Source organism: Caretta caretta, chromosome 8 (assembly GCF_965140235.1).
Source record: "Caretta caretta isolate rCarCar2 chromosome 8, rCarCar1.hap1, whole genome shotgun sequence".
Classification (NCBI taxonomy): domain Eukaryota; kingdom Metazoa; phylum Chordata; order Testudines; family Cheloniidae; genus Caretta; species Caretta caretta.
The window spans coordinates 80,584,194-80,605,463 of NC_134213.1; the positions used below are offsets into that span (position 1 = coordinate 80,584,194).

At 39.3% G+C, this 21,270-nt stretch overlaps 1 protein-coding gene across 6 annotated transcripts in view; it reads left to right on the forward strand.

Annotated features, from left to right (window-relative positions):
* Positions 1-21,270, forward strand: part of TTLL7 (tubulin tyrosine ligase like 7) — a 134,740-nt gene that overhangs the window by 44,136 nt on the left and 69,334 nt on the right. For all 6 annotated transcript variants that reach the window (XR_007358025.2, XR_007358024.2, XM_048861131.2 and 3 more), the window contains 6 exons: positions 7,893-8,070; positions 8,279-8,410; positions 11,975-12,096; positions 12,796-12,863; positions 18,595-18,753; positions 19,915-20,131. Coding sequence is in view for 4 of the 6 variants with exons in the window: in XM_048861131.2 (XP_048717088.2) it covers positions 7,893-8,070; positions 8,279-8,410; positions 11,975-12,096; positions 12,796-12,863; positions 18,595-18,753; positions 19,915-20,131 (876 nt within the window). In the remaining 2 variants the exon portion in view is untranslated. The remainder of the gene's footprint in view (positions 1-7,892; positions 8,071-8,278; positions 8,411-11,974; positions 12,097-12,795; positions 12,864-18,594; positions 18,754-19,914; positions 20,132-21,270) is intronic.

Here is a 21,270-nt window from a genome sequence, read left to right on the forward strand (position 1 = left end):
AAGATAAGGCTTTCGTGAAAATGTGAGCGCTTCAAAATTGCAGATATTGTACATACTTTTTATTTCTGGTTAATAATTGTGTACATATTTAATATGTTATATGTATAATGTGTGTGAATTCCCAAGGAAGTCTCACCTCCAACCAGAGTTCATTCTTCCTTATTTAGGTAACACATCTTTATTTCCCCCAAAACAAGCATTCCTTTCACAACCAAAGTGACAGGCGCCATGTTCTATCACTTTTTGAAACCAGACCAGAATGGTAAAAATAGTCTGAATCTGGATCAGATACTAGTTTGTGCTAAATTATATATATACATGAACATTAAGCAATATTTTCTTTTAAGCCTCTGCTTCCATTATTGCTTAATAGCCATCAGAGTGTTTTGTTTATTAGGAGTTACACAGGCCTTAGATGTGTACGACTTTAGAGCCCTTGACTCATGTGCGCGGAAAGGTTACACAGCAGCAATAAGACTTAGTCAGTTTAACATAACATTGGCTCCTCACATACCTGGATTCATGTGTTATATTGTACTGTCTCACTGTAGCTACAGTATTTAGCAAACTTAAGAATAATTTAATATATATCAAATATTCTGAAACTGTTTACTATCTCAGTGTCAATGTGTTACATGAGCTTAGTTGTAGGACTGCACATGACTCAAAATGTTTGAGCTGTGCTGATATGTCAGTTTTTATTCTGGTATTACTTTTTTTCTATCCATTCTGCTACATTAGACAGGTCAGGATTCTATTCTTTAACTGTAGTCAAAAGAGCAGATAACTAGTCAACAGCCCTCTTTTCATTTTTGGCTTGATACAAAGACTGTTGAAGTCAATGGAATGTCAAGGGGATCTCAGCCAGCCTGGGTTGAAAAGCAAAAGGCTTTGGATGAGATAAACTTTTTAAAACAGGACGTTAACCTGTTATACTCCTGTGGGAATTCTGCACCAAAAAATTAAAATTCTGTGCACAATATTTTAAAATTCTGCATATTTTATTTGTCAAAATAATGCAATGTAATCACTCTGGTTTCAATTATTTTGGTAATTTATCTAAACTACAATACAATGGATGAAGAATGGGAGTGAGGAGCATTAGAGGAAATCCCCAAGCACCCTTGCCTAATAGTCATGTAGCTAGGTTTGACCCTTTATTAATCAACAAATATATGCAGCCATATGCTCAGTGTTACATTGTAGGAAACTGAAGAGCAAGTGAGGGCTGTGGAATCAAACTCACAATTTATATTGACTACTGGCCATCTCCAGAAAGGTCACTAGCAAACAGTTCATAGAGCACATTTTGATGGGAAATTCAGTCCAAAAATTTAGACCAGTTCTAATAACTGAAACACCATAAGCATTTGTAAGACCATACTGTCCTTTACGCCACTCTGGCAATGTAAAGGAGCCTTAAAACTTTTACACTTGTTTTATACTGCTGGGAGAATTCACAAAGACAATGGGAACAATTCACTAAGCAGGCAGGCTGCTACATTCTTCTCTGTGTGAGGGGACAGAGCCTTCCCCATGCCTCCTCAGAAACACCCTGAAGCCCTGTCCCTCCACGCTGAGTGTGCTGCAATAGCACGTGAGAGAGACAGTGTCTCTCTCTCACATGCATGACTGCCACCCCCTGGCAGTGATTTACATCTCTACTAGCTGGTCCAGGCCCCCAAACCAACCTGCCTGCACTGCCGGGGAGGGGCGTATAACTGCTCGTGTCTTTCCTTTGCTTCCTCTTCCAAACTCATTTTTCTGTGGGGAAGCAAAGATATCTGCAGGGAACATGAATTATGCACACGTGCAGTGATGCCAAATTCCCCTAGGGGTACCTTCAAAATTTGGCACTCCAGATTTGTATGTAAGACAGGAAAATGTTTAGGAACATATGCAGAGAGTGACACACATAATTAGACATGTATAACATTTAAAACATGTGAGAATTAATACATGCATATTTATAACTGTTTCTGTACCTCACAACAGGTGTAACCTGAAAGGAGCAGTGCACAGTATTCAACTAAACAATTGTTTAATTAGCTTCTATTATGTCTGTGCAGATTTAGACCATGAAGGAGTTGCAAGACAAATTTGATAGGTATATAAATTAAAACATGAATGCAGCTAAAATGTCTCTAGAGATTCACTTTAGGACAATAACCCTTAGAAGGCAAAATCCTACAGGAAATGAGTTGGTACATACAGTAAAGTAGCAATTCCTTTTGGTCCTTGAAGAAAATAGTTTACATCAAAGTTTGAAAAATAGACTATTTGGGGTCTTTGTAAAAAGATTTGCAATCTCTTACAGAAGGACCATGTTTTAGCTGTAATGGTAAAAATTATGTAATCCATAATCTTGTTAGCAAACAACTTATTCCAAAAAGCAATTTAGATACTTTTTTTGAGGAGAACTGGAGAATACATTTGTCTTGGGCTTTTTTTAGATATATGGCCTCAATAGCAAATCATGCATTAAACATATTGATGGTGACCTGCAGATCTTTTCCATCAACTGCAAGAGATGTGCTGAATATCCTTAGTAGCCAGGCTAAGTGTGGCATTCAGCACAAATTTAGCTCATTTACACTAGGGTAACTGTGGGCAGAATCTGGCCCTTTAACTAATAAACTTATTTTTTCTCTCTTTGGTTAGCAGCAACCATCTTGTCTGAAGATGGTGACTCTGTTTCCTAGATGATGGTCTGGCCACCCAGTGCTGTGATGCCACATCAGCTTTGGAGGAACAGTGATCTGTTAATCTAGTAACCCGATGATCAGTAATGTGTCAGCAGGGTGCAGTGTGGTGAATCTGCTGCTGTTCTTCTGGCTCTGGCTAGAGGTTGATAGGGCAGCTAAGAGGGGGAGTTCCATGGCAACTGGGAGGACAGTTCGAAATCTGGAGAGACCGTAACTAAGGCAGTTGTTCCTGGTGACCGTCTGGGAATTCTAGGTTGCCTGTGTGCAGCTGGGTCCATTTTGGTTTAAGAATACATAGCATAAACAAGTTACATCAGATTGCATGAAATTGGTCCTGGCTACGCTGTGGGGCAACAATATTGTATGGAAATTATAGTTTTAATATTTACAAAACTTGCAGAGAGACACTTATCTGACACTCCCATTTGGCAGATTCTCCTGGTGATGTGTAGGCTTGGCAGAATTTGTTAGTTATTTTTTATACTTTCGATGGATAATATCGATTTATCGATATCGATATTTGTTCAAGCATTTTTTCCCAATTTTTATCAATTTAAACTTAGTTGCATGAAATTATGGGTGTATGTGTCAGACAATTAATGACAGACATTGAAATTCAAAAAGTTAAAGCTTTCTAACTGTTAAAACACAAATTGTGAACACTAGGGTTGCCAGCTGTCTGGTTTTCCCCGGAAAGTCTGGTCAAAAATGGCACCTGACAATGTCCGGTCAGAAACACTGACCAGACACCAAAAGTCCGGTTGCTGCCTGCAGGAGCAAGGGTAATGCACAGAGGGGACATGCGGGGGCAAGTGCCCCCCTAGATTTGCCTGCCAGGGCAGGGAGAGGGGCTCTGTTCTTCTCCCACTGCCGCCGCTGTGGTTGGGCTCTCATGCTGACCCAGAGTGGAGCAGCCAGCAAGGGAAGTGAGTAGACCCACTCCTTCCGCTCCTTGCCTGGGCATGGCTGCCAGGGCTGGAGGCTGTGTGAGCTGGAAGTGTACTAGGGAGCAGAAGGGGTAGGACCACCCACTTCTCTCATTGGCCTCTCGACTCTGGGTTGGCATGAGAGCCCAGCCGCCCAGTGCAGCAGCTGGGCTGCCTGGGAAAGAACCTGGCTGTGGGAGGTAGCGGTGGCAGGCCGTAGGTAACTGGTGGGGTGGGGAGAGAGTGGTGGTTCCCAGGGTGGAGGGGAGAGGAGTGAGCAGAGGGCAGGACCTTGGTGGAGGGGGTGGAGCTGGGGGCAGGGCCTCGGGGGAGGGGGCAGAGCCGGGGTGACCAGCTTCCAGAAATTGGAAATTTGGCAGCTCTATCAACATCACATATCAAAATATACAGCATAAATAATATCCATAAATCAAACTCTGGAGTTCTCATATAGCATTTTTCTTATTTTGCCTGTCCGTAAACTTCAGTTATCTATGGAAATATTTTTGCCAGTTTGTGTGTGTACAGTGAAATTGATGTTTACTGACACTGATAAAAATTGAATCCTTCCAAGCCTAGTGGTGTGACATTATAAATTCATGGAGGATAAGTCCATCAATGGCTATTAGCCAGGATGGGCAGGGATGGTGTCCCTAGCCTTTGTTTGCCAGAAGGTGGGAATGGGCGACAGGGGATGATTACCTATACTGTTCATTCCCTCTGGGGCACCTGGCATTGGCCACTGTCAGAAGACAGGATACTGGGCTAGATGGACTTTTGGTCTGACCCAGTATGGCCGTTCTTATGTATCTCCTTGACACCACATTGTCAACTGCTGGGGCTTCTCCTGCGAGCAGAACACAATTGAGGACTGGGCTTGCTCTCCACAAAAAAAAGTAGGTATTTATGCCAAAACAAATGACCCAAAGAATATCATTTTATGTTCAGAGAGCACTTATCATGGGAAAGAGAATAATCCTTAGTCAGAATTTGGGTCAGGTAGTACTTACAGTGCGTGTGCCTCACGCATGGAAGAGTGCCCAGGATAAAACTCCATGAGGTTCCGTGGCAAAGTTTCTTCCAAATTCTTCTGTCAAGGGGTTTTCTTCCCATGGAAGAAGCAGTATGTTCAACCTCCGAATCTCATAGGTAGCCTGAGATCTATGTGAATATGGAGGATGGTTCTGCTGAAGGTTTCTGAGCTGGCTCCAGAGCCCTCAGCAATTCTCACCAGCAGCTTGGGACATACAGCTCCAACAGAGCAAAGAAGCAGCAAGGATCCCACATACATTGAGTTCTGCAAGGAGTGATTTCTGTGCATTCCCACAGACCCCCCAGGCTACATGACAGATCTTGGTGGCACAGCCTCCACACAGCTGCTGGCTTGCCAGTCCCAAGGACCAGTGGCGTGTCAAAAATCATGCACTTTGAATGTATGTTCTCCTGTTTAAATGTGGATTCATGTCAGAAAAGAGGACCTGATAATCCACATATTAGGAGTAATAGTGTGGCAGAATTTAGTGCAGATTTAATCATTGTGGTCCAGGTGGAAAACACTGATGTATTGATGGTAAACTCTGGGAAGATATTTTCTGTATGTGTAAACTAAATGTCTGAACTGATTGGGTAGGTGCAGTTTGCATTCTGATGGTTTTTATAAAAAGTATTTAATAAAGGGCTACCAACTTGTAATTAGTTGGGATTAAAACAGTATTGTATTAGTAAGGCTGGTGTTTCTCAAGAAGCAATATCAGGCTCCTTATCACTTCCCCAAATTTTCAAAGTTTTTTGCCAGCATAGCTGACAAGCAGCTGCTAAGAATTTGTGTGTGCGTATGCAACTTCTTAATTGGCCAACAGAAGTGCTTCAGGTTTTTCTTCCCAGAAATGAAACTTCTCTCTCACTCTGGCAATATGCTAAGCCTGAGAAACAGATGAAAGTCAGTGAGTCACTGTGCATGCACTCAGTGCTATTTCCCCTTAGTAGTGGTTTCAAAGAGGCTTTTCTGCTGCCCAGTGCATAATGAACTAAAATGGAAAAAGGAGTGGGGGCTTTTTAATTTTTGTATGGTATACATTTGGCGATAGAATCATTGGGCCACCTTCTTGGTTGACTTCACCCAGAACAATCAACTGCCAAAGAGGCACTTTCAATCCAACTGGGGATTTTCTTGCAGAGATCAGATGCAGTAAAACTCTTCTGCGGGGGTGCATGTGAGAGCTACTGTAACTTACATCCCAACCACTTTTGCCAAAATTACATTTGTATATCAAAATCTATCTAGGCTCTTGGATAAATATAGAGGCAAATCTCAGCCTTGGTGTTGGCTGGTGCAGCTCCATTGATATCAGTGGGGTTGGCTCAGCTTACATCAGAGCAGAATTTGGCCCCCAATGGAATCTCTAATTGGGGCTGCTTACATCAATCTGCTCCTATTATCCCATTGCATTAGTAGGAGTTTTAAGGATAAATCCCCACATTGAATTGAGAAGTCACTTTACAACTCAACTTTTTTTTGCTTCCTACTAAAAGTATCCCATGCTGACCTGTCCAGAAAATGATTAAGTATATTATGATTGTATCTCAAACAAAAGGAAGAAGACTCAGACTTAATATTCTGGGCCAAATTCTGCTCTGATTTGCATCCCATGCAACTCCCCTGAGCTCATTGATTTCAGGTATAAATTAATGCAACACTTGACTGCCACTGGTTTGCCTTAGTTTACTTGTGGCTTGAGGAAAGGGCAGTATCAGACTTGATTTCAAGTTTCTGATGTTGTCATTTTGTGTCAAAGCCTTCATGTTTTAATATGCTTTGTTGTATTTTTGCATTGCTGCATTTATATGCCTGAGGTATAATGCATGTGACTTAACATCTGCAGATTGCTTCAGCTTTAGAAATCTGTGGTTTGTCATTACATTTATCCTAGACTGAAATCAAATAAAGCAAGAGTGCTTCACATTGTCTTTACAGCTATTTTAAAGCATTTGTGCAAATACAACATACTTAAACTACATATAAAGCCAGCCCAAAGCACTTTTAACCACATTCATAATTGCATGAAAGAAATTCAAGTACTTTAAAATTATAGAAGCAATTTAAACTATTTGTCCTTCTGTGCAGAATTCATGAATTTTGGGTCTGAATCACTTTTTGGGGGGCATTTTGCCAAAGTTTTTGTTGTGGTGGTTTTCTTATAATTTTTTCTGTGATATGGAAGCATGACTGAATGCATGCTACCAGCATAGTAAAATGTTTAGGGCAATGTTTGATCCTGATTCAGAGTCGATTTTTTAAAGTTTTTTCCAGGCATTTTGATGTGTTGAGGGAGATTTTTAAAAACACTTTAGTATGTGAGATTTCAAATGTTATATAAATACAGTATGTCAGGCCAAAAATAAACTAAGATGGAAGTAAGGTCTCTTTGATGCAGGTTTATTGTCCATCTTAACAAACAAACAGAACAGGTCCCCAGCTCACACATCACATCTTGGGGTCTCCTTGTCACCTATCGCAGAGTACTCTGGCAGTCCTGCTTCTCTGTGGCTTACTCTACCTGTGCGAGTTCTTTCTCACAGTATCCCTGTTCCCTTCCAGATCTGTTCTCACTGAAATGCCCTCTGACCCTTTATAGCCCAGAAAAAGTCCTGCCCCCTTAATTGATGCAATGGGATGCACCTGTTCTGGCACAGGTGTTCTGGACCTACTTCAGTCACAGGGGACATTCTCCCTGTGACAGCATGTTAGTGTCTGTGGTCCCAGGTTCTATGAAATTTTAATAAATTTTCAACAAATGGTCTCACTTTTTTCTCCTCATGGTGATGGGAGCATGCATAATATTGTACTACATTATTGAAAACCTTGAAATTTTCAGTATAGTTGGAACTTACCAGGAATTCAGTGCACTTTGCTGAGGATAAAAGTTCCCAGAGTTATTGAATCTACTAATGAATCATATAAACATCTAAGATAGACAAACTGTGTAATAAGCAAAACCTTATAAACCCTTTTTCAAGAACAGAGACAGCTAAAAAGTTTTTATTCACCATAAATTAAACAGAAAACTACCTTTTTGAGATTCTGCATTTTGATGAATAAATTGGCATATTTTTGCTAACTTGATTACGTCTCTAAAAGTAAGCATCAGTTTTGGGTACACACATTGCCAAAAACAAAAGGAAGAAACAGTTTTATATGTGCTTCTATACAAGTTACGCTTTATCAGTTATTATTTTATAATGAAATCCTTTTCTAATGCAGATACCTGTCTCTTCCATAATTGAGAGTCAATATAATCAGAGATTGAAATGGTATGACACAAGCTTTGAATCATTTGACTTTGAAGGCCTTCATGGTTTTCTGAGAACTTGGAACAGAATTTGGACACCTGGTTCTGCGCAGCCCCATGTTATAATGCCATCCTTGCCTAATGAGGGAGGTATGTAAATTGATTATAGAACTCTTGTATTTTTAATATGGCTCATTAATGATGATCTTTCAACATGCTTGTAACTGTTAATAAATCTGAATCAAAGTTTACTAATGCCTAACTGACTAGCAACTCACATTGCTTTTGTACTGTGGTTCTTTTAGTTATGTGCATAATTTTATGTATTGTTGATTGTTACAAACATTATTTTTCAAAGATAACCAAGGAACCTCTTGTCTGACTTTGAGTTCAGAACTGCCTTACCAAAGCACAATTAAAAGAAAAGTCAGAAAGAAGAAAAAGAATGGAATCATCACTGCGAACGTTGCCGGCACAAAATACGAAATTGGTAGGAGGCTACAGATTCTGCTTATTTTTAATAGCTACTGGGGTGTGTGAAAAGGGTTGAAATCAGACTGCTGGGGTAAAATAAAGAGTGGTATCAGGAAGGAAGCAAACTTTCACTGTTGTAGGGCCTGATCCAAAACCTATTGAAGTTAATGGAAAGACCCCAGTGACTTTAATGGAGTTTGGGCCAGGCCCATAGTGGATTAATGCCATTGGTTTTCTTTTTGAACATAGGAAACTTTATATGTTGTGTTATAATATATATCTGCTGGTCTTGCATGCTCTGTGCACCCATAAATCCTGTTCTGTTACTCAGGAAAGCATTTCCTTGCCAGTGGAGGTCTCCTTAGTGAATGGCTGAGGAAGGAAACCCCTGTCTCCTTATGCCTCCATCAAGCTATATCAGCGTTTCAGGGAGTGTTCTCGGGGAATAGAAAATTGTTTCTGAACCTTATAGTGATATCTGTGAGGCCTGCTATGCTTGTTACCGAGGTGGACTGTTGGTTCAGGATCTTCTACAGGCCCAGCGTTTGAATGGGAAGACAAAAGGTATTAGTGGAATTCTTCTGAAATCTGTCTGCAAAATAAGGTCCATCCAAAGATGATGGTGCATATGATCAAAATATATATGCTCTGCTGGGCTCTGTACGCTTATTTTCCCTTCATTTGGGGTTCAGATACATCCGAGTTCCTCTGCATTCCTTGGGCTTGATTTTCCCCCTTGGTAGGGCTTTGGTGCTCTGCTAAATGTATCTCCTTGTTTAGGAAAAGTAAGAGGAGGTATCCAGCCAGGATGGGAAAATGAACTGTGACTCAGACTGTAAAATCTTCATAGCATGATTCTCCCTCTCCTTTCTAGGATGCTTTGGTTAGCATTGAAGCAGTTGACAAATTTAATTTAGATGCCCAGCATTCATACTTAACACCCCACTGCAGCTGCACAGTTATGAGGGCTAAAGACTGAGGGCTCGGTGCACAGTTGGAATGTAGGTGCCTAAGTCCAACATTTAGGCACAATTGGCATTCACAAAACCACCACTCAGCTTCTGCCTATCCCTGTAGGTGCTTAAAGTCTCTAGATACCCACATTTTCACTGGTAAAATGTTCTAGGTGCCTAAATTTCAGCAGTGACCATGTGTGCAGCTACCTAAGTCCTGAATACCTAAGTATCTACCTCCCAGCAGCTCAGCACCTTACTTATGCTTAAGCCCTAGCGGGATTCACAAACTAGGTGTTTCCCAACTTAACTTGCCTTTGAGGCCTGATCTGAGTACCCGTTAACCTGTAAAAGAGATGCCAGTGGTGGAGCCCCTTTTATCTGTGAATCCCCTTTTTAGGTGCCTAACTCTCCCCATGCATTGTATAGGGAGTCTGGGAGCCTAACTCAGGATAGGTGGCTGGGTGCCTAAAAGTTAGGTGCTGCCAGACTGAGTATTGCAGCCCTTCTGTCCCTCTTGTGAATCTAGCTCTTCATTTAAAAAAATGCAACTCTGAGTCTAGAGTACAACATGGCAGCTTGCATAGGCAATGTCTCCACATTCCATCAGTTTGATTCTTGCCTTTGCCCTGGGAAAGGAGGTCTCTCAGCTCCTGAAGGAATGGTAATAGGTCAGTCCTGTTTCTTCACTCCCCTGCTAATTCCTCCTTACTCTCACCTGGCACGATGGAGCCAGTTTCCCCAGCTCCCTTCTCACTCCTTCACCTTCTAGCACAAGCAGAGACAAACCTGGGTCCCACGGTTCCCTGAGTTCTGGCACACTGCCTTCAGCTCTTCTTCTTCAGTCTGGGCAGGCAGACTGATAAAGTCTTTGGACAGAACAGTCCTCCCCACCAGATACAAGAATTTCAACAGCAAGTAGCCCTACTAGCACATAACAGCATATCCTCTTCCATTCATAGTGACTGCTCTTCAGTGGGAAGGAGTTGAAGTGCTGCCAAATTTAGATGCCAAAGGCCCAGACTGCAGTTCAATAAGCGTGTTTCTCTTCTTTTATCCTTGGGGTTTATCATAAATCTAGAATACTCTAAAACCAGCCTAGGACATAGTCCTTCTTTTAATTGTGGTCTTCATTGTGTAAGCAGACCCTAATCCAGCCGGATGGATGGGAGCTGTCCCATTCTTCAGTCAAGACTATTTGCAACAGTTGGGAAAACTCTAGTGATGGACTTGTTCACCATGAGCCAACAGGAGGGTTCTCATGTTAAACAGCTAATCCAAAGAAAGAGGAGGACTAACAGTCATGGATGCACCCTGTATCTCTAGTCGTGATTCTTGGAGACATTTACTATGAGTAAATGGGAAGGGGAAAAATAGCAGTACTCTTCCAAACTTGGCCTACTGACCAAGCTCTGCTTACATCTCATACCAGAATGAGTTGTCACTCACAGTAGTTTATGTTGATGTTCAAAATAGCTGCTTCTGAGCTCTGGTAGGCTTCCTGGTCTTGACTCCCCGCAGTGGGGCTTGTGTGTACTGTGCATCTCATCATATTATGACTGCCACTTTTCTTTCTTACATGTTTTTGATCAACAATAAGATCATTTAAATTTCAGTATTTTAAATGTTCTTCACTGGGATTCAGTGTTAACACCCAGTGAGGTCAGTAGGGATATTGTATACCTCTCAGAGCTATTGCTGAGAGACAGTTATGGCAATTGCTGAATGAATATGAGCAGGAAGCTCTTTAAAGCTCCCTGCCTGTAAATCCAGTCTCTGTAAAATGTTCATATAGTAATACACAACCTTCTATAGAATTTTGTATAGATTACTTTGAATGGTTTTAATTAGTTAAGGTCTTTGACTGTTGAAATGATCAAATGTTTCTAATCTCAAGTAAGTTTTATAGACTTTTGATGGCCATGGAAATATTCAGCTGGAGCTTTGTCCACTAGGCCAAGTTTTGTCATATGGGGAAAGCTTCAAATCCAGAAACTGGTCAGTCCCCTTCTGGAGAGATGATATCAGAGCAAGTCTATTATGCAGATTGCTGAATGAACAGTTTTTAAAGAAATCATACTTATACTCAGGGAAAACAAATCTTGCAAATTCTTCCGGAAAATCTCTTCTCCTGCAACATTACTTATGACTGGCACATCATCATACTTATTTTTTTTACATTAGAACAATGCATCAATTTGCATTTGTAAGTATTAGACCGTTGACTTAAGGGGCATCCTTGTCTGTTGGCTTCAGTGGCACCTATAGTCATTGTTGCTGTAAAATTAAAATATGTAATAACAAAGATAGACTCAGATGGATTTTAGACTAAGTGGATTGTTATTAAACCATTTTTTGGACAATTTAGAAGCTCTTTGCAGTTCCCACTGCAGATTGTACTTTGCTCCCAGCCACAGTACAAGCAGTAACGACTCTATAATTAGTTATGCAATAGACAGATGTAGACTGTCCAATTAAATATCATAAATTGAACAATATGAACTCCATTAGCTTGTATGCTAATATTGTTCTGTGGCCAGAGGTGAATTTATACTGAAAATAGAATATTAATTTTACATTTGAAGGTTCATTTCAAAATATCATTTAAATGTATCACTTTTGTGTAGTTCGTCTAGTAATAGATGAAATGGGGTTTGTGAAGACAAGAGACGAAGATGAGACTGCTAATCTCATATGGAGTGATTCTGCTGTGCAACAAGACAAGATTGCTGAGCTCCGAAACTACCAGGTAACATGCAGCATACTTTGTTTCTGAATCAGTTTTTTTAAAAAGACTATTTCATTCTGAAGTCATGAATTAATCACTGTGGTACTCTTGGGTCAGTTGCACCCATCACAAGACTAGAAGGCAGAAACATCAGCTGCACCAAATATTTTGATACTAAGGAGTCTTAATTTCTATTTTGTTTTCCCTGCAGTTTCTGTATCACTTGGCCTTCAGTGTCAACATCTTTGGTGTTCTATGAGTGCTTCTGCTTGCCAGTGGTCTGTTGTGAGTGAATGATCAGAGACTGAGTGTTTTATTCAAGTTACAGAAACATTTCTAGGATAAATTGGCTATGAGCTTGCATATTGTTAGCTAATCAGAGCCCTTCTCCCTAGTATTTGTCTGTAAGTCATCTCCTTCCTTTTTAACATTAGTTTGTGACAACAGTATTTGTTTACATATAACTCTCTGAGTAAAAGGATCTGATTCTCCTCTCACTTGCCCTGAAGTCAGTGGAGATACATAGGAGTAAATCTGGTGGGAAAGGAGAATGCGGTCAATAACATCTAGAGTACTCTCTAGGATATCGAGCATAATTTAGAATAGTCTTTACCAATTAATGTATAATCAAACTAATTTAATTGACTGTTTGAAATGTTTGTCTATAATATTTGTGCTAGAAATGCATAAAAATACCAACATTCTTTTTTTTTTCTCCAGAGAATCAACCATTTTCCAGGAATGGGAGAGATCTGTAGGAAGGATTTCTTAGCAAGAAACATGACCAAGTAATTTACTTCTTACTAATCTAGGAATGGCATTTGGAATGCAGATTTAAGTTCAGTCACTTTTCAAACATGTGTTTTTGATGTGGTACAATACTGAGTTGTCTTTTATGAGAACTAATTTATTTCTACAGGGTACAGTAACAGAGCCATGAAATCATTTCTGAGGTTCTCAGTAGTGTTGGCCCCAATTCTGCATGGTATAGCACACAGCTGGACTTCTGTGCCTGTCCTGTTGACTTCATTGGGGCTCCACAAATGCACAGCAGTCTGTCCACACACCACACAAGGCAAGATTGGGGCCTTACATGTATTATAACATGTGCTTTAAGCACACTTGCACATACATGATTTAGCAACAGAAACAGGAGTAGTGGGGACAAAGTATTCAAATATATTGATGTGTAATACCTTAGTAATATATTATCTATTTAGAATAACTAGCAGTTGTCTGTATCATGTTATATATATCAAATACATAAATGTAAAGTATCTTATTGTTAAGAAACTAGTCCTTCCCTTTTGTGGGCTATCTTCTAAAATGTCAGTTGTGATTTTTTTTCATTATTGAAAAACATACAAGGTACTCAGCAGAGATTTAGTGTAAATTGACACTGCTCCATTGAAATCAGTGAAGCTACAATGATTTATGCTGTCTGAGGATCTGGGCCAATGAGTATAACCTATAAGAAAAGAATATTAAATGGTGATTAATCAGCCTGTTACTAAGATAAAGAAGAGCTTTCCAAATGTGTACAGAAAGGTTTGTGAATATATTGATATATGTGCAGTAAATTAATTCAAAGTAATTTTAAAATACAGTGTACAGTTAATCTTTAGACCTAAAATTTGACCTACACTATGTCTCTTTTCTTCATGGAAATTTACACGTGTATCCCTATTTTCACATGCGCGTACACACAGCATACCATTTATTTATTTATTTATTTATTTGTATTACCAAAGCACCTAGGAGCCCTAGTCATGGACCAGGACCCACTGGACTAGAGGCTAGACCATCACAGAACAAAAAGATGGTCTCTGCTTTGAAGGGTTTACAATCTAAGTATAAAACAAAAAGCAGACAGAATACAATGAAGCAGCATTGGCCAGCATGATGGGCAATGTTATGTTAGTCATACTACTTCATGTCTGAGATTTTTTAAAAAATGTGCAGAACAATAAAGTGCTCAGGTTATCATGTATATTACCAGGTTCAGCCTGAGAACTTGCCTCTCAATCTGCTGAAGCCCAAGTGTGGGATGCAATTTCAAAATTATATCTGTGACAATGCTACAAGGAACTGTAAATAACGTGGGCTCAATTTCTTAAGCAGAAATATTTTTGGGTCAAATATATCTCTGGTGTAACTTTACTGAAATAAATGGAATTACAGCAGGTATTAATCTAGTCTATTTTCCATAACCTCAGTATTGTGAGTTAACATTTAACCTTAATAATTTACAGTAATCAAAGTGCCATGCCTCAAGACCGCTTTGTGAAAGAGGCAAATTTGGATCTAAAGTTAAAGGGAGTTGGGAGATATGGCTGGGAACACTACAGTATGTAGAGTGCAGGCTTTGGTTCGTGATTACTATTCTTCTGTGTTAATATTTGTGACTATGTATATAATAGTACAGAATTCTTATTTCTGGCCTCTTGCTTTTCTGCTGCATACAGTCTCTTCTAGTCCCTTAGAGACTAACCAATTTATTTGAGCATGAGCTTTCGTGAGCCACAGCTCACTTCATCAGATGTGTACCGTGGAAACTCCTTTTCTTTTTGCGAATACAGACTAACACGGCTGTTCCTCTGAAACCTGTCATTCTAGTCCCTTGTTTCCTTATTTGTAGCCTGGAATGATGCACAGCTGCTTTTGTTCATGATCTTACCTCTCAGCTCTGCTTACCTTTTTTCAAGAGTGCGCTGGAATGTTGCACAGGGTTTTCTTTTTGCTCTGTTATGCAGGTCTTTCAGTGATACTCACGCTTGCAATACAATACACATACAGCTCTTGTATTCTGTTGAGACAATGGGGCACCAGGGCAAGCAGAAATAGAGGCCTGTATTTTGCAAATAGAAGCAGCAAATGTCTAGAACACGATGTTATCTCTAAATCCTTTCTCTAAAGGAAACAAGCAAGCAAGTAAATAAAGCAGAGGAAGGAGAAAAGCTTTAGAATAAAACTTTATCCTCACAATAACAGAAAGGCCTGGAGCTTAGCCACAAATAGTAAAAGCAACATATTAATCTGGTAGCATGTTTTGCTAAATGTGTTGCTCATAAACACCAGAGAAAAAAGACGGTAATTATACATTCAGGTTCAGAAGAGCATAGTGCATTGTTTAGGGATTTAATCACGTTATTCTCTCAAACACCATTGTGAGTTATATGCAGTTGAGTGTATCCCAGGCAATTCTCTGAAAAGGTTCCTATGTATAGTCTCCTGAAGGTTTCTATTCTAAGCTCAGTTACTAACTTTGAGCAAATCACTTAACCTCTTGCTTCAGTTTGCCCATCTGTAAAATCAGTATAATACCTCCCATGAGGAAAGTACTGATAGTTAGACCTCATAAAACCTAATTAATGGGCCAAACTTTCATAGTATATGCACTAGTGCTTTAACATGTTCAGATGAAATTCCCTATAGGAGCGCAAACTTTTTATGACAAATATTCTTTTATTAAATTCTGTAGGGGTTCTGTACTTATTGGCAATGCACAATTAAAGAAAAAAAGATGAAGATTTTAAAGTTCTAAACTGTTGTGCGTAGCATCATATATTTGAAATTGGTTCACTTCTAACAATTGTATTTATTTTAGTAGATGTGTGATCAAAGAAAAATGGGATCCAAAATATATCTTTGTGCATATAGTCACAGTTCAAAATGTGGGGGGACCTTTGTTTATAAAAAGACTTAGGTATTTGTTTATGTGCCCCCTAGAGAGACAAGGTGGGTGACATCTTTTAGGGTATGTCTACACAGCAAAGAAAAACTTGCTGCTGGCTCGTGCAGCCGAGTTGGGCTCATGGGGCTCGGGCTGCAGGGCTGTTCCATTGCTGTGTAGACATCTGGACTCAGGCTGGAGCTCGGCTCTAGAACCCTGCAAGGTGGGAGGTTCCCAGAGCTTAGGCTCCAGCTCGAGCCCGGAAATCTACACAGCAATGAACCAGTCCCACAGCATGAGCCCCATGACCCTGAGTCAGTTGGTACGGGCCTACTGCAGGTTTTTCTTTGCTATGTAGACATACCCTTGGTGGACCAACTTCTGTTAGTGAAAGAGACAAGCTTTTTGAGCTACACAGAGTTCTTTTTCCCTTGGTTTCTCTAATCAACAAGGACCAATATGGCTACAACAACATTGCAAACAATGGAAGATGTTTGTGCCTATGACAGTCAAAATGAATAAACATATCATAATATTGAGAAGAGGATCAGGGGAGAGAGGAATTGAACAGATGGGAAGAGGAGATAGAATTAAGAGCAAAACTTTCCTAATTTTTCATGCTAACTGTTCTGTTCTAAGCACCTATGATTTCTTTAGCAGAGAGCACACTCTGAGAATAATACAAATGCATACAGTCTGACTGGATAACCACATGCATTAGTTAGAATAGCACTCAAAGAACAATAGCTTGTTTTTCCACTGTGCTGTATTCTTCAGTCCTCTTAGTAAGGACTATAGAGAAGCTGAAGGGGAGAACAGAGCAAGAAGAATGGCACAAAAGTAGGTACCAGAACTGGGATATGTAGGAAAAACAGGCCTACTATGAAATAGGCCTGATTCAGGAAAGCACTTGAGCATGTGCTTAAAGCTAAGCTCCTGCTTGCATGCTTCCCTGAATAGGGGCCATAACAAGGGGAAAAGATCAAAGAAAATGTTACATTTTTGTTAAACATCAGTGGGTACCAAAACCTAAAAAAAACCAAACCCTGAAGTTCTCAGATATTTAAGTAGATGTGTGATATTTAAGTAGATATATTCATTACATGCTGACAGTTTGCTCAATGGTATAAAAGGCACAAAAAAGGTACAGTCCCTGCTCTGAGAAATGTGTAGTTCTAAAGTAGCACCTTCATTATAATGTCCTGAAACTGTATCCAGCCAGTGAGAAAGCTGAATGTTTAAATCTGTAGGTTAGTTAAATGCCAAGATGCAATACTGTGTTTTCTTCAGTCTGTCATGTACCACACCTTGTGATGTAAATACCTTGTGCCCTTTTGATGGTGAAGGAAAATGTAGCACAAGAAATCCTTTTGTGGGTTAAAATAAATCAAAACCCAATAGTGGTTAGATGAGGTATTCACCCAGTAAGGCAGGAATATGTTTAGATGTATAGAGTAAAGCAGCATAGCTTAAATATTAGTGCTTAATTGGTGATTGTGGATGATATGGCACTCTGTGCATGGTGTTCCCCAACTCAAATTTCTAAATGTTAGTTTCAATTAAGGCTGCAAAAATGTTGAGCATGTAAAAACTATAGTGGCTATTGTGGTTTCTGTAATGTTTGTTGCATACTTAGCCAATGGATTCAGTGACAGTGTATCTATTGTACCAATCTTTTTAGTCTTTTGGCTCCCGTCCTTGTCTTGCAGATGTGCTTGGTAATTCTCTCATTTCTGTTACCAAGAGGCAATTAGAAGTCTCTCATGTTCTCATATAGTTGGACTGAAATGATACTTTGAGTCCACATCCAAGTCATCCTGTCCTTATTGTTTTCATTGGCAGAGTAAGAGTATAACTAAATCTGCAATCTGTTAGAGAATTCACTGCACAATGTTATATTTATTTAAAAAAAACCAACCCATTTTGGGTCATATACTGCTGCTAATTTACTTTTGAAACACCCAAATCTTCTTTGAGTGGCCTCTGCACATTCATACTTTTCAGATGTGTCAACTTGCAGTGTGAACTGGTGGAACCTTCTAGTGTTAGCTTTCTTGTATTTTCTTCTTTTCCCTTCATTTTCCCCCAGTGTCGCATGACTTCCTGACACCATTTTGTATCCTCTTTTGGGTGTCATAATTTCCAGTTTGGGAAATGCTGCCATAAACTTCTTGTGGTCTGGGTCCTCTTTCTTCCCTGTCACCACCCATATTTCTTCTTTCCCCATCCTGGAGACTTGAATTTAGGTCTTTTGGTTCCTCGTGACCTCTCTCTCTCTCTCTCTCTCTCTCTCTCTCTATGAACTCTCCCTCCTTCCCCTCTTTGCCACCCAAACGCACACAATTGTCAATATGTATTCTTATGAGTATCTTCAGTATAAACATGCCATGATAGCATCCCAGACTGGCACAAAAATTAAATTAAACCAATGAACTGGGGATAAAATAAGGTCAAAATTTTGCCGCCAAAATGTGATAATTAGGAGGATGTCTCTGGCGAACTGCTATATATCTTAATCACATTGTACGCTTTAATATAGGAAGGATAGCATATCACCAAGGACTTTTATTAATTGAGCCACATCTTTTGGAGAAATGAATCCATGCATGAGGATATGCAAAAATGCAATATAGCCCTTTTTATAGTTCTGATTATTTGCATATTAATGCATCATAGACTACTATTGTTAACTGTTTTGGACTTGTTTTCCTGTTACTCTATTATGTCAATAAACTTGCTTTTCAGAGTCCCCATTCAAAATACAATTTAGTCCTGTAGACTGAAGTGTAACAGGTCTAAACTTGAAGGTTGAAAAAGATTTCTAAATTCAGTTTTCCTTTTTGCAGAATGATCAAGTCTCAGCCTCAGGATTATAGTTTTATTCCTCGAACATGGATCTTCCCTGCAGAATATATGCAATTTCAGAACTATGTAAAGGAACTGAAGAAGAAGCGAAGACAGAAAACTTTTATAGTCAAACCAGCTAATGGTGCAATGGGGCATGGGTAGGTCGATTTGAATAGATTATTCATGTTATCTAAACAAAAGTGAAATGTTAAAATTATTTTTTCCAAATAATGGGTGGCTTTTGAGATTAAATCTTAACTTTTGTGTGTCTTATCCCAAGCGACTGTCATTACCTGGAAACTGTGTTAGCAAAAGGTTTAATATGTGAATAGTAGTGTCAGTATAAGAAGGCTCACATTTTGACAAAGGCCTATAGACCAATAACAGCTGAGATATAAGGCGAAATGTAAAGGGTAAAAGGGGAGCTTTGTTCTCTGTGTTACAGAAAGCTTTTGCTGATAAGGGGCTCAAATAGGACTTGAGATCAGGATTCCTTTTGTGAAAATACATATAGGCTATATACTCTTTCATCTATGGGATGGGATGTTACAGGAACAACCAGGTGAGATAAGTATACCAGGTTCAGTCTCAACTCAGAATTTTCACAGCTTTGTTACCTTAACTCCAAACTTCAGTATTTTAAACATAGATTTTAATGTCCTGGAGTTCATTATATCAGTTAGCTCAGCCACTTAGTTATGTGAAACATATGAAATGAAACATGAAAAATCCGTATATTTAGGGCCTAATGTTTTCCAATCTTTTGGGTGTGTGTGTGTGTGTGTGTGTGTGTGAGAGAGAGAGTGAGTGAGGGGGGTAAAAAAAGAAAAAGAAAACTGGAATATGGAAAAACAGGGGTTTATTCTGCCACCTGTACTCATGTTACTCCCCATTGAAATCAGTTTGGCAGAGGAGTGGCACTGAATCCTGGGTCTGGGGCAGAAGATGAGCTGAAGAAAGTATAGGAGCCAGTCTTTAAATAATAGAAATAATCTTAAAAGCCAGTGACTGGTCACTCTGCCTAGCATTTCTGAACAGCAGAGGGAAACCTATTATGCCAACTTGTTGCTTGAATAGGAGCAGAAAGTTATTTTTAAATGGTGCACTGATTTTCTTCATCCCATTGTAGCACTGTCAAGTACAGGAAGCAATAAAAGCATGTAAGTGAATGGCATGTTTCTGTACCACGCAAATAAGACACACAAATATCTACATAGATAATGGAATTCAGATGGTTCTTTGGCTGGTCAGCTATGAAAATGTACTTCAAAGAGTTGTGTCAAATTTCAGTGTTTTAAATTGACCTTTGTTTTAAACAGAATCTCTCTGATAAGAAATGGAGAAAAACTACAAGCTCAGGATCACTTGATTGTCCAGGAATACCTTGACAAACCATTTCTTATGGAAGGCTACAAGTTTGATTTACGAGTGTACATTCTGGTGACATCCTGTGATCCATTAAAAATATTTTTATATCATGATGGACTTGTGAGAATGGGCACAGAGAAGTACCATCCTCCCAATGACTCTAATTTGGTAAGTGGATACTAGTCCCAATGTATCACTTGCAACAATAGCACTAAATATTTTATAAGGGGATGACTGAATAAATGTCAGATACATAGCAAGATTAGCATTTGGAGAAGGGAAAACAAATGTCCACATTAACCTATCATTTACGTTAGCTTTTCAAATCCAGAATTAGTTTTATATTTGCCAAGCAGGACCTTTCTGTTGTCAGCTTAAAGTTCAGAATGTAAATGAGAAGTTAAAATAAAAAACCGTCTTCAAGACATTTAACTCATTATTGGCTCTGCAGTGCTAGAACATGATGACATATCATTGCTTTTATAATAATCTTCAAACTACTCTACTTCTTCTGTTGTCTCCAAAAGACTTATTTCTAAAAAGAGAGAAAAAGGCAGCAATTATTAAGCTTCAAACCTAGACCAGGGAGAACTAAAGTGGATCCCATCAATGACTGTTATATTGAATTTATATTTATTCAATACTTTGTCTTTGGTGGTGAGAAAGGGGAATCTCTTGCCTTATCCTGCATCAGCGAATACTCAGGAAACAAGTTCTGTAAACCATCAAAAATGTTACCTTGAAAATACCCTTGAATTTGTGTCCTTCTTCTGAAAGCAGGTTTTGCTTTCATTCAATATTTTAACTCCTTGTTAATCTTCTGTGTGCCTAGTATCCCCTTCAAGCTCTGTCTGATCAGTTCAATTCCATTTTCAATGAAAAAACACAATGGAAAACATAAATCAACTCCTGTTTGCATTTTTCCATTTAAAATAAAAACAAACATTATTGGGCTACATGTCATTGATGTTCTGCCTTGGAACTTCCGTGCCTCTAATGTCTGGTTGCCGGCAGCCAATCCTGAGCCTTACTGACAACTGCAAGGGTGAGGGAATAGAGCTCGCAAGTAGTAGATATTTTTAAGGAGATAAACCGGATCTTCATCATGAGAACATTTCTCATAAACAGAGTACAGTGAAAACTGAAAGGGGGATTGTCTTAGAATGAGACAGGTAGCCAAGTACTTAATAGCATTTTCCTGGTCTACAGACACCTCTGATAGTGGGGATGTAACCGTTCTGTATGTTAACTGCTCTGTAGATACTTTTCTCTAGTTACTGTTTATGTATGGACATATAAAGATTGGC